The sequence below is a fragment of the Chenopodium quinoa genome, unplaced genomic scaffold (genome assembly GCF_001683475.1).
Source record: "Chenopodium quinoa cultivar QQ74 unplaced genomic scaffold, ASM168347v1, whole genome shotgun sequence".
NCBI lineage: Eukaryota > Viridiplantae > Streptophyta > Magnoliopsida > Caryophyllales > Amaranthaceae > Chenopodium > Chenopodium quinoa.
The window spans coordinates 1,960,317-1,973,791 of NW_018744745.1; the positions used below are offsets into that span (position 1 = coordinate 1,960,317).

At 36.2% G+C, this 13,475-nt stretch overlaps 3 protein-coding genes across 3 annotated transcripts; all 3 read right to left on the reverse strand.

Moving 5' to 3' along the window:
- Positions 1-590: 590 nt before the first annotated feature.
- Positions 591-1,304, reverse strand: LOC110703657. The gene has a single exon (XM_021881450.1). It carries the CDS (start codon positions 1,147-1,149, stop codon positions 820-822), a length of 330 nt encoding a protein of 109 aa, XP_021737142.1. The 5' UTR covers positions 1,150-1,304; the 3' UTR covers positions 591-819.
- A 627-nt stretch (positions 1,305-1,931) lies between these two features.
- LOC110703658 (cytoplasmic tRNA 2-thiolation protein 1) lies at positions 1,932-9,196 on the reverse strand. The gene is made up of 11 exons (XM_021881451.1): positions 9,000-9,196; positions 8,694-8,808; positions 7,740-7,882; positions 5,504-5,623; positions 5,235-5,347; positions 4,861-4,953; positions 4,665-4,705; positions 3,845-3,911; positions 3,649-3,760; positions 3,049-3,244; positions 1,932-2,433 (listed from the first exon to the last, which is right to left on the reverse strand). Exons 1-10 carry the CDS (start codon positions 9,093-9,095, stop codon positions 3,077-3,079), a joined length of 1,068 nt encoding a protein of 355 aa, XP_021737143.1. The 5' UTR covers positions 9,096-9,196; the 3' UTR covers positions 1,932-2,433; positions 3,049-3,076.
- A 187-nt stretch (positions 9,197-9,383) lies between these two features.
- On the reverse strand, positions 9,384-13,230 carry LOC110703699. Its single transcript, XM_021881490.1, has 2 exons — positions 9,468-13,230; positions 9,384-9,415 (listed from the first exon to the last, which is right to left on the reverse strand). The coding sequence occupies exons 1-2, from the start codon at positions 13,228-13,230 to the stop codon at positions 9,384-9,386; spliced, it is 3,795 nt and encodes a 1,264-aa protein (XP_021737182.1).
- Positions 13,231-13,475: the final 245 nt, after the last annotated feature.

Here is a 13,475-nt window from a genome sequence, read left to right on the forward strand (position 1 = left end):
TCCACTCTTAAGCATAACAGCTAAAGACATCTGGGCTCTAGATATATTCATATATGCCTATACTTCATGTACTTCATAGTTAATACAAACTCATGAAGTGTGTCTGTTTGAAACTTCTGGGTTGGGTATTCTCCATGTAAATGCAAATGACCCACATCAACTATCAAATTACCCATACAATGTAGCTCAAGATCACTACCATGAACACTAAAGGTTTGAACTTCATCTTGGTCCAATTTAATTGTCTATTTATTTCGCCCTCCAGCACCCCTTGTTTGTAAAATCAATCTTCAACAGCCAAAAAATCACTAAAACTAACTTCTCCATTATCCATCACAGGCAAATCACATCAATTTCAACCTCCTCTCAACAAATTATAACCTCTACACACATCAATTTAATCAACTGGTGTTCAAAAAATAAATCTAAATGCAATGTCAAATTTACAATTTCGCAATTTTGCACAAAGCATAGGTGTTCCAAATTTAAATCATCTACATTTTTGCAATAGATGCTACATAATCACTAAAACTTAGCTCAATTTAGAGCTCAACAAAATAATTAAAACCAAAACATATTCACATCACATAAACATCTAACAGCATATTTGCAAACAACTTCATTAGCATTTCGCGCAATCACCATCCAGTGGCACAAATTATTCCATAAAATGTAAACCACATCATATCATATCATATCATATCATATAAATAAAAGCTATATAAACCCTAAACCCTAGTATAATCCAAATTTCTCAACACTAGTAGTAAGAGTAGCTAAAGATGAAAAATTGAAACATCAAAATAGTAAAATCAAGAATTACTGATCATCGCCGAAGAGTTGACGAAGGCGAGAAGCGAAGATTCCAGAAGAATCGAGAGAAGCTTCATGACGAAGACTGGATTTGATGTGGTCCATACGATTAACAAGAGAACTATGTTCGTCTTGAAGTGCAGCAGTATCTTGAAGAAGGTCATGAATGCGGTACTTTTGACCTAAAGATCGCATACTAAGAAGGAGAATTCCAGACATTGCGAAGAATTGGATGAATTGATGCTTCCTTTTCATGGCATTTCTGAATAAGCTTCCTCTTGGTTTGGTCTTTGGAGGTTCTGCTCCAATGGAGGAAGAGGGTGGAGGAGACGCCATTGATGGAAAGGAGGACGCTCTTCTCGCTTTTTCTGAACAAGTTTCGACTAATCGACTGTTGATATGAGCTGGGAGGAGAAAAGGTTGGGAGTCTTGGTCTTGGGATAGAAATGGTACTAGTAAAATTTTACTTGTAACGATTTGGGATGGCCCGAAGTCCCGAAAAGAGTCAAGCTGAGTATTAGCTTGTTCAGACTAAGGACTTGGTCTTGGGATAGTATCATACAAAGTCCTAAACTTGGTCAAAAGCAAGGCGCCCTCGTGGACATGCTCCATAAGCTCAAGCTCGAGCCAAGCTTTAATTGTACATTTTCCGAGCCAAGCTTTAATTGTACATTTTCGAGCTTGGCTCATGTAGGTGTTTTTTTTTTAATTGTTCAAGCTTAACTTATGAGTAGCTTGTTTAATTCAATCTCAAACTTTGATTGAGATATAGTAATATAAACGATTTTTATTATTACTAAACGAGAAAGATCAAATTTAACAAATACTTTTTATTATAAATATTATTTAATCAATTTTGTTAATAATATTTTGGTTACCTTTTGTGATTTTTACTACAAATTTCTTATTAGATAATTCTTATCCTAAAATATAACAATGGTTGGAATGATCATATAAACAAAACAATGGACACGAACAAGTTGTTCACGAGCCTAGATGAGTCAAGTACTAAATGGTTCGAGCTAGGCCCATTCACTAAATGAAGAGTATGAAATTTATGTTCGAGCTAGTTTGTTCAAGAGCACTTAAGCAATGATTAAAATAAAATGGACATAAGCTTCAACAAAGATAACTATCACTATAGAAAAATTTTCAAAAATTAATTTGTTGTACAAATTACTTTTGTATACTTTAAACAGTGATACAAAGATGATAATTGATGTAATATTAGTATATTACATTACTACTTAGTACTTACTACTGTCTTCAATTTAAAATTAAAATTACACGCAAAAAAAAAAAAAAAAAAAAAAAAAAAAAAAAAAAAAAAAAACAAACAAACTAGTGAGGTAATATAGTGAAGTAACATAATTTAAAGCTGAGAAAATGTAAATTGGCGAATTAATTCCCCATATTAAACACATACTGCAGTATGCCCAAAGGCAAGAGCAACGGCTAAGTGATGCATTAGAACGCATTAGAATTGCTGCACCAAAAGGTTTCGATCTGATCACCTAGTTGCATTTCTAGCCACAAACTCTCTTGCTCAAAATGAATTTACCAAAAAAAAACAAAAAGACAGCGGTCACTTGCTACAAAAAATGCGTGTTCCTGGCTTGCCTGCAAAATAAACAATCCTGTTTAATTTTATTAGACAGGAGAAAAGTAAGAAACATTTTCACCTTAATAATCATTAGCAGTAAAACGACAAAAATTGTGCAAGCAATCAGGAAATACAAAGAGAATTTAATGACATTGCAATGAGTTGGTTCCTAATTCCAGATGGGATTTAGGGAGATGACTAAACAGCTAAGGCAACAATGCCATAACAGTCACAATTTGTCATCTCATACGCACTGGTACCGCGTAATAGACAAACTGCCAAAAGAAAGAAATATCAACACTAACAAGAAATTCAACCAAATTTTCAAGGCGAAGGGAAAACAAGCAGACCAAACCACAACTTGATATAACGAATATACACAATTTAACTTTAACAGACAGATTCCATCACAAATGATTATGGTTCATTGTCAAGTTGTATAAAATGCTTAAGATAGAAGAACTCAAGAGTTAAACACGGAATGCATATTTGCTTTTATACGTAGAGCGTCGTAAGTTGTAGTAGTTAATACATCTCCAAACAAAATAAAAAATATTTCAGTACACTTCTCATCTTATCATGAAGAGACAAGATACTTAACAGCAATAACCTGAGGAGCACACTATACATACCAGAAACATTAATGCAAAGGTATTTGCATCAAAAGTCTAAATTTCCACATGGTTTTCCTTGGACCTCCTTGCTTCCAGTCATGTGTTTAGCTTCCTTTTTACACTCGTCATCATCATGAACACGACTCCTTCCAATTCCCAACTTAGGAAGACCACGGTTCAGTCCATCAAGCAACACACAAGCCTTACACCATTTCTGCACATAAGAACCCAAAAACTCTTAGCATTCTTGGAATGAGAGAACAATGAAGCTTGCCAAGACTAGATATAGGGAATTAGTAAGCTTTAAGGATTCCACTATTCAAGAACAGGAAAAAGTTCCTCTCTTTCCCTTGGGAAATCAAGTTGCAGTAACCAGTCCGTGGGCCGTGGCAGACCTACTGTAACATAGTGATTGCAGAAAGAGATGCATGCCTGAGACTAAAACCGAAAAAGGTACTTCACAGATATACCCATAAGTCTTGGGGTGTTTGATAAACACACCAATAAAACTACCAACAGTTTTAATAATCAACTAATGGTGAGAATAGGATTCTAGACTTCTAGCTGTAACATGTAGACATCGGAGGTATATGTTCAAAAGGAGAAGGCACATGATACCTGGCTTGATATATAACCGCAACGCTCACATATCCCCTGCTCTGGCATTTTTGTTGAAGTGGCAATCCTGAACCTCTCGCCAGATTTAATGATATCAAGTATGGCACTAGGTCTGGATGACAACATTTTATCAATCAGTACACATTTGATTTTACCAGAAAAGAAAGTAGAAACAAAAGGTTCGATAAATAAAAACCTAATCCTCTCCAAATCCTTGATGAATTCCCTGGAAAACCCACGATACGCATTTGGGGAGTAAATACCTGCAATTAACACAGAGTGAGGATATTCAAAATGATAAGAGTCTTCTAGAAGCAACATTTTACAAAAACATCAAGGAGAATCTGAAATGTAGAAATTTTCAAGATAACTAAAATCAGCCTCCACTAAAAGCTATGATAATTGATAAACATCCCACAACTCAGGTCTGTTCATTACCATTTTTAATCCAGTTTATTTGAAATTTAATGAAAATATGATAACCACAAAAAGTAATGTCCAAACTTTTTTTATTTGAGTCAATTTTCGAAATCAACATGATAACTTATTATATAAGGGATTTAGTTAGAGTTCATTACACACCTATATCACAAGACTTCTAAAATCATAAAACCAAAAAATGAACAGTGACTGATGTTGAATACCTTAGCTTTGGTTGAAGTGGACTGAAAAAAAAAAGTCGAGACTTACTATATTAGCAATACTTGAGTTGTCATACAACCTTAGAGATTAGGGCTTTAGATATAATATAGTTTGAAATCTAAAGTTGTGCCAATCAATGATTTCTAGTCTTTATGCATTTTAATCAGGCCTGATTAATATGAGAACTGCAAAAGTAAGAAATACAAGTATAAGCTACTTCCCATTCAAATTATACCCCCGCCTCCAATGAAAATATTTTGGTCTTCAGTTCAGTTAAGTTGGTCGGTAACTTTTGGAGCAAAAGATGTGAATGAAAAGCAAGGACAAAGGAATCCTGAAAGAAACCAGCCAGAAAAACACAAGTATACACTTACATTCAGTGGAGAAGTAGTCGAGCCTCTTGAAATAAGCATACGTAAATGGTGTAGTCAAGGTTTCACAGAAAAAATATAACCAATACATAGCAAATACACAGTAAAAAATCAACACTTTGTAGCAAATGTCACAGCCAGATCAGTAAAATTTAAGCAAAGCTAATAAACAAATAAGGACTTTAGCAAAAAAAGATATATAACAATCTCCTTCTCGTAAGTATACTTAAACGGCTTGCATCTTGGAATAGGTCCATCTTCACCGGTTGTTATTGAGGTGCATCTACTCAATCTACAAGTGAAAAGCTACCAGACTCAGCCATAAATAGGCAGGAGAAAAAGCAAACAAGGAAAAACACAAATACAAGGCTTAATCAGTTAGCCATGTGGAAATTCAACAAGCGGCTTAAGCTAGAGTTGTAGTAATGGCTTCCTAGTTCTCTTTTCAGTATACCTAAATCAGAGCAAATTCCTCTTTCATGTGTTGGAGAGAGAGAGAGAGAGAGGGGGGGGGGTGGGGGGGAGGGTTACAGAAATCATAAAGCTGGGAAAGACACCAATAAGAGGTTATACCTGGCAATATCACCACGTAATATGTTCAAGAGCACTGTCTCAGCAATATCATCTGCATTATGTCCAGTAACAAGCTTGTCTACTTTCAACATTGCAGCACCTCGATCAAGAGCCTTAGAGATGAATAAGCATGTTAGGTAATACAAATAAATAGCTTACTAATTTCTCAAACATGAAATAACTGAGCCGGAGTTTCTCATTGAAATAAACTTTCACAGAACAAAGGAGATTCGATTATCAACGTATGAGTGCAATTAGTGCTGACATACCTGACGCCTAAATACTCCACAGAATGTGCAGTTATTCTTCAGCCCTATCATCTTCACTATCTCATCCATAGTCCACCCGTATAAATCTTTGTACGACACAACTTTCAAGGGTAACCCATACTAAGAACAAGTACACAAATCATGAACATCACCAAACAAATTCCAACAGGAAAATAAACAATAGACACATACTAAATTCACTAAGCATGGAATAAAAGTACAAATGAGTTCTTGCACAACAATTGGATATGGCTGTCAGAATTAGATATGGATCGGTTAAATTCAAATGACACGTTCTACGAAACATCCAACATTTGACGTGAACTTGGGCACACAGGCACAAAGCAAGTCAAATTAATACAATTAATACTTGGTCCATATTTGTTTTGACATTTACCTAGGCACGTAATTTTAGGTGATGATTTGTTTGATTTTTAAATTACCAGTTTATTGACAATATAGGTGTGACAAAGGATGATGGGGGTATTCTGTCAATTGAAAAAGTAGGTGATTATGAGGTTTTTTTTTTTTTTTCTTGATAAAAAAAAAAAAAAAAAATTACAAGAGTAGATTTCAACTTTATAGTATTGGACTAGTGGAAAAAGAGAGGTGTAATAAAATTATACATTTGCATTTTCCAAAATAGAAATGTACAAAATAAATGGGCATATGAAAAGGAAACTGTAATAATTAATTAAGGACAAAAAGAGTGTTGCTTAAATTATATGTAAGGTTAATTATTTTGATTACTCCGTAAATAAAACTTCTCAAAAAATTAATAGTTGGCGAAAAAAAGTAAACTTTAATACGTATTAGTCCTACCCACATTTATTTTCTTTTTGGTTCCAACAACTTCTACTGTATTCTGATTTTGGTTAACACATTTTACTATCTTACCCCACAATTTTTCTTACAATACCCCCTTTCTACTCTCCCTCCCTTACGTTATTACACACACCACCTTTGTCTTGCTTTCCTTGGTTTGTGGATCTAACTAACTAATCATTTTATCCTATATTTTTATAATTGCTTCTATTAAAAGCTCAAAACTAAAACCTATCAAGGGAATCCTATCAATGATGCTGATGATATTCAAAAATAGTGGTATATATCTAATATTCTAATTTCTATTAGAAACTATTGGGAAGTACTGCCATTTATCTACCTAGCAGGCTGGCATTGATGTGCCTATAACGAGGAAAGGCAACAGAGTTAGCCTAATGGCAAGAGAGGTTTTATGTGCTTCCATTACAAATGCTAATATAGATGCTGCTCTTTTTTCTATTGAAGATGCAAAAGCTCCAGGTGTAGATCGTTTTAATGCTTTCATTCTATTATTTCTTTCATACCTGTAATATTTATAAGCTTATCAATTGCACCTCTGTCGCTCTTGTGCCGACAAAAAATAATGACAGAACTGGATAAAGACCAAGATAAAACAAGAGAGATCAAATAACCCAGCAACATTCCTTTCCTATTGTAACAATGACAATTAACAAAAAAGGAGGTAAATATACCAACAATGAATGATGATCAACAATCCACAAGTTCTATCTTCAACTAGACTGGCAACAGCCAAACTTGGTTAGTAATATGATCTAATATTCTTAAGCCTCCCCCAAGATCATTCCCTACACATCACCTTACCTCTCTTTCTTCCTAAACAGCCTCACTCCGAAAAAAAAAAAAAAAAAAACTAGTTTGAAAAAGACAAAAGAAAGGCTAAACTTATATAAAAGCAAAACTATGTGAGTGTAAATGGTACTAGCTACTAATGACTAGATGTTAGGAATTTCACAAGGTAGATTTTAGGTAGAGATTAGACACATGGGTACAGTTAGTGAAAGCTACTAATCTAGCTTTTGGGTGACTAAAGGTAGCATTTCATAATATTTTTTTTCTTAATTCACCATTTATCTGTCAGAGCGTCAAGCCTCATACAATCGCTACAACAAAAGTTCAATTTTTAATTCTTTAACTTCAATTAGTTAATTAGACCACAAACGGGTAACAACTAACATTCAAATGATTCAACATAAACTGATAATAAAACTGCTAATCACTAGTAGAAGTGTTAAGCAGTTGACTGGCTACAACAACTTTGTCGATCATGTTCACTAGAAAAAAAAAAAAAAAAAAAAAAAAAAAAAAAAAAAAAAAAAGAAATAAACTGAATTAAAGGCACATTCAATTTACAGCTGAAATTTCGTTGAAACTAAAAAATTTACCAACTCACTTGAATTTCATTCCTCTTGACAGTTTCAAGCGAGTCATCCCTGTAACCAGTGATGCCTTCATCTATTGATAATAGAAAGAGATCCAAGCCATAGTTGTGTCGACGATTCAACTCTGACAACACATATGCAAGGACAGTGGAATCTGACAAGTAACTTAATGTCAGAATCAGAAACACGTCCAGTTGCTATCAGCATATTAGGGGTATAGAAAATGGATTGAAGTTTGAGTTTTATAGCGGGTATTTTAAATAGTTGTAAAATCTCTAGGTGCTATAGCAGGTAACATGATCCTTTATCCATCTCACTTAGTGCCAACAAGAATTCAGACTGTTATAACAAGTTATCGCCAATTAATGCCCAAATTCAACTACTGCAAACCGCTATTTAGAAGAGTGACAGTACTTAAAATAGAGATGTTCAACAAAAATCTACAAACCCAACAAACGAAAACAACTATTCCGTATCATATTGTTTCTGCTTTAGATTACTACATAGACTATCAACTGCTAGAAAATAGAGAACTGCAGTATTCACTACAACATACTTGTACAACTAACCAAAGGGAACTCTAGCAAGCTAATTGGTATTGACTTAAAATGTTAAATTATGTATAACGAATAAAATTCGCTTTATATTAATATATGGTGGGATATACAAGATTTCCTTCATTGCAACAGTTTATACAGCTACTTGTTAGTTCAATTAAACAACGATAATCAAAAGTAAGTTCAGCTCCTCGATGCAAAGGAAATTTCAGGCAATAGCAACCTTGTTTGTTAAATGAGAAATTGACCCAATAAACATCATCAATTCACTTCAATGCCAATTAATTTAAGACATCATAAACACCAATATTAACGAAATTTCTAACATTAATTAATCATTTACATGCTAAATTTGCAATTAGATAGTTGATGATCATAATACCAATTACATTCTCATAACTACTTTACCTTTTCCACCCGAAGCGCCAATTGCAACACGTTCCCCCGGCTTAAACAGCTGATTTTCAATTATGCAACTATGAATCTCTTCTTCAAACACAGTATAAAAGCATTCCCTGCAAATCTTTAACCCCCATAAAATAAAAAAAATAAAAAAATAAAAAATAGGGTTTTAGCATAACGTATAATTGCATATACAACAATATATTAGATTAAAAAGTTGCAAAATGTAGATAATTTGAAGTATTGGGTATAATCTAAGAATCATAGCAAACAAAAAGGAAGAAATTGAAAAAAGGGAAATCACAGAAAAACCTGTTGGAGGGTTTTAGGGCGTTTAAGAGCAGGTTTTCTTTGATTACAAAGGAAGCATATCTTAGCTCCGCCATTTCTGGGTTTCGCCGCCTCCATTTCCTCTGTCGTCTCACCAGTTTCACTACCAAATTTAATATGCTGCCTAGCTTACTATTCGCGAGGTGAAGTTTGGTTTTTTTTTTTTTTTTTTTTTTTTTTTATGGGGAAGTTTTTTTTTTTTTTTTTTTGACAAGACGAACAAACAAAGAAACAAACAACTAAAAAGACCAAAATAAAAACTGACGACGACGACCCTGGACAGCCAACTAATGAGCGGGAGCGACCCATTGACGAGGGACCTTCCTAAGCTCACAAATCTTCGAATCAGATCTTTTATATCCTGAATCAACCAGCAGCAGGAGATATCCGAACTACCCCTGTCTTGAAGCAAAGATAATAAAGAGAAACAGTCTGTATAGATCAACAAACTTCTAAAACCACGATGACCAGCAGAACGAAGAGCCCATAGCAATGCCTGCAACTCCGAGTGTAAAGCAGAGGAAGAAAGAAAAGCTCTAGAACCCCCACCAATTACTACGTCCGAACTAGGTCTTCTAAAAACCCAACCTGCTCCTGCAGCATTATCATGAGCATTGAAAGCCCCATCAAAGACCAGACAAATACCAAAGGAAGAATCCCCGGAACCCTGAAAACAGCAAGAAAAACAAGAAGACTTCGTGTCAGGCATAACTCGAGATCTGGAGCCAATGCTAGGAACTAAAGAAGAAGACTTATTATCCTGAGATGCTAAGCCCCTCGACGTCCAATCTTGCATTGTGAGGAAAATAAACGCTGGAGAAATCACAGCTTGTCTAAAGATCTTATGATTACGAGCTATCCAAATTGCCCACAGAAACGAAATCAAAACCATTAAAGCTTCCCAAGACTTGGATCGTCGCAAAGACAACACCTTGTCAACAAACCAAACAGAAAAAGGCTTATCGCCACGAACCATAAGGCTCTGAAGAAATGAATTGGCAGACCAAAGACTGTTGATAAAGGAACAGTCACGAAACAAATGATCAACCGTCTCCTGATTATTATGACAAAGAACATAAGTTGAATCTACCGGAATTCCATGGGCTTGAAGAGTCCCAAATAAGGGTAAAGCATTATGAAGGAATTTCCAACAGAAGCATTGCAATTTCGGTAAAATAGGCAGTTTCCAAAACACCTTCCACCATGCAAAGGAAAAGGGTAACATCCCATCAGAAGGACTAAACTGACGAAGCATCATAGCATAGGCGGACTTGGTAGAAAAATTTCCATCTCTTGAAAATTTCCAGTACACAAAATCATCCATTGGTTTGGTCGGGCGTTCCAAAGCCAAAATGCGATTTGAAGTAGAGGAATCAAAAAGCCGATGAACCAGAACCATATCCCACGCGTAAGAACGCGGATTAATAATAGAAGAAACATGCGATGGAAGAGGCATCTCACAATTGTTGCGAAAAGAGAGAGGTTCCCCTGGAACCCAAGCATCCTCAAGAACATGAACACGGGACCCAGAACCAACCTTCCAAGCTATACCCTTTGACAGAGCAGACAACCCTTGTAACAAACCACGGCAACCCCATGAAGATCCAGAAATTGATTTAGTGTGAACATACCTCAGAGATGGATATTTCGCGAAAAGAAGCCTGGAAACCAGAAGTTGAGGATTGTGCTGTATGCGCCAACATTGCCTAGCCAAAAGAGCAGAATTGAAAGAATCTAAACGACGAATGCCTAAACCTCCCATTCCTTTTGGGAGATGCAAAAGCGTCTTGGAGCGTAAAACTAGTCCCCGAGAATGAGGATCCGACTTCCACCAAAAACGAGCCAACAAATTATCGATCGTAGCGCAGATCGAAGAAGGAACCTTAAATACCGACAAAATATGGTTGAAAGAGGCAACCAAAATTGAATTAATGATAACCAATTTGGCAGCCGAAGATAGGCGTAAAGAAGCCAAACATGACAGACATTGAACAACCTTATCTATAAGGAATCCAAAATCAGCCACTTTACTAAGACTTAACTCCTTGGGCAAACCTAAATAAGATCCTAGAGAAGGCATAACTTGAAGTTTCAAACTCCGAGCAAGAAAATCACGATAATCCGTCGGAGTATTAGGACTAAACTTCACAGCAGATTTCTGAAGGCTAATCACATGACCAGACAAGGAGCAAAATTCTGATAGCAAAGTCATAAGATTAGCACAAGCGTCAGGATTAACTTCCAAAAATAATAGAGAATCATCAGCGAAAAACAGATGAGAAATCGAAGGGGCTCCCCTAGAAATCTTAATTCCTTTAAAAAGCGAGGAACGTTCCCCTCTGCGCAGCATAGCTGACAAGACTTCCATACATAGCACAAACAAATAGGAGGATAAAGGGTCACCCTGTCGAAGACCACACTGAGGCTGAAAAGCCTTGAGAGGATTACCATTAACCAACACCTGAAAGGATACCGTGGAGACACACTGACGAATAATTTGAATCCAATATGGGGAAAACCCATAAGCCTGAAGCAAACGAAACAGGAAAACCCAATTAACCCTGTCATAGGCTTTATTCATGTCCAATTTAATAGATGCGAAGAATTTCTTCTTAGCTTTCCACGTATTCACATAGGTAAGAGCCTCATGAGCTATTAACGCATTGTCCAAAAGAAGACGACCAGGAACAAAGGCGTTCTGAAAATCAGCTACCAAACTAGGTAACACTTGTCGAAGAAGACTCGTAAGACACTTCGCAATACATTTGTAGATCACATTACATAAGCCTATAGGAAGAAATTGAGAAACAACTTCCGGACTATCCACCTTCGGAAGTAAAGCCAAGAATGTCCGATTCCAGTCTTTCAACAGATAACCATGAGCAAAAAAATGTTGAACAGCTGAAACCACCGAAGAACCCACTAAATCCCACATGTTCTTGAAAAAAGCAGAAGGAAATCCATCAGGACCAGGGGACTTACTATCTTCAATACTAAAAATTGCACTTCTAATATCCTCCGAAGAAAAAGGCTTCATAAGAAAGTTCCGCTGGTCAAGAGATAAAGTGGGTAATCGGAGACTCTCCCACCATTCTGCATCATATGACGAGGCCGTATCTGAGGTTGTATAAAGGTCCTGGTAGAAGTCCGAAATAATTGAAGCTATTTGAACTGGTTCCCTGTGCCAAGTTCCAGTAGAATCTCGAAGGCCCAAAATCTTATTCTTCCTTTTTCGAGATTGAACTGAGGAAAAGAGAAGACGAGAATGAGAATCCCCCTGCGCATCCCATTTAATCTTAGCCCTTTGTAGCCAAAACATGTAAGCTGCTTGAGCTTGTGCCACTTTTTCATTCTTAGTAGAAACAAACAAACAACGATCCACTCGGGAACAAAGAGAATCTGAAGCCTGAGAAACCTCAAACACTAATTGCTTCCAATTTATACCCCATGCTTTCTTGTGAGAGATGCACCAAGCAAGAAGACGGTCCCTAGAAACAGAAAGTTTACGGGATAGAGAAAACATAGGAGATCCTGGAAAGAATAAGGAGAAGACGGAAGCAATGATATTATGCACCTCTAAAGCAGATAAACACCAAAGTTCAATTCGATAAGGACGTTTATGACAGTCCAAATCAGTAGTATCTGACAAGATAATAGCTGCATGATCCGAGAACAAAATTGGTTGATGGATAAGGTGAGTTTCAGGGAAGTTGGCAAACCAAGAGGTGGAACCATAGGCTCTATCCAAACGCTCGAAAATTGGATCACAATCAATCCTATTATTAGTCCAGGTATACTTAGGACCAAAAAAAGGAACATCCACCAAATTCAATCCCATACGCCAATTTATGAAATCTAATTGACCAGGAATCGAGAAATTACCACCTAACTTATCCGAAAAAAACTCCACCTGATTAAAATCACCAATGATTACCACATTCGAAATTGAATCCAAGATACTACTAATTAAATACCAGACCTCCAACTGATTAGCAACATGAGGCGAACCATACACAAACATCACATATTTTATTTCATCTACTTGCACCAATTTACAGAGAAAAACATTTTGAGACTTAAAAACCGGTTCTAGTCCTAAAGAAGTAAACCAACATATAAACACACCACCACTAAGCCCTATAGCATCAATGCCTGTGTGACCCAAAAAAGGCAAAGAAGCTAACTTTTGTACAACATTATCTACAGAAAGCATAGTTTCCAAAAGGCACACTATATATACACTGTGAGAGCGGACTAGAGAGGAAATATAAGGAATTTTAGGGGAGTCCGCCTGTCCCAATCCCCTGCAATTCCAAAGATCTACTTTCATCCGGATTGTGGTGACCCTTCACGGGAGGTCACCGATCCCTCAGAGGAAGCACGAGAATGAGAACTTGGATCTGCCTTACGTTTCTTATAGGGAAGAAAACACGGTAAACAGATCGACTCTGAAGATGG

Excerpts from the sequence above, each read along its gene's own strand:
- LOC110703657 (XM_021881450.1), bottom strand. The coding sequence starts at position 1,149 with ATGGCGTCTCCTCCACCCTCTTCCTCCATTGGAGCAGAACCTCCAAAG.
- LOC110703658 (XM_021881451.1), bottom strand. The coding sequence starts at position 9,095 with ATGGAGGCGGCGAAACCCAGAAATGGCGGAGCTAAGATATGCTTCCTT. Across the intron at positions 5,348-5,503 it reads GTGGAGTATTTAGGCGTCAG|GCTCTTGATCGAGGTGCTGC; the intron begins GTATGTCAGCAC and ends TTCATCTCTAAG. Across the intron at positions 4,954-5,234 it reads TTACGTGGTGATATTGCCAG|ATTGAGTAGATGCACCTCAA; the intron begins GTATAACCTCTT and ends TTTCACTTGTAG.
- LOC110703699 (XM_021881490.1), bottom strand. The coding sequence starts at position 13,230 with ATGCTTTCTGTAGATAATGTTGTACAAAAGTTAGCTTCTTTGCCTTTT. Across the intron at positions 9,416-9,467 it reads TGGTCATCGTGGTTTTAGAA|GGGTAGTTCGGATATCTCCT; the intron begins GTTTGTTGATCT and ends GCTTCAAGACAG.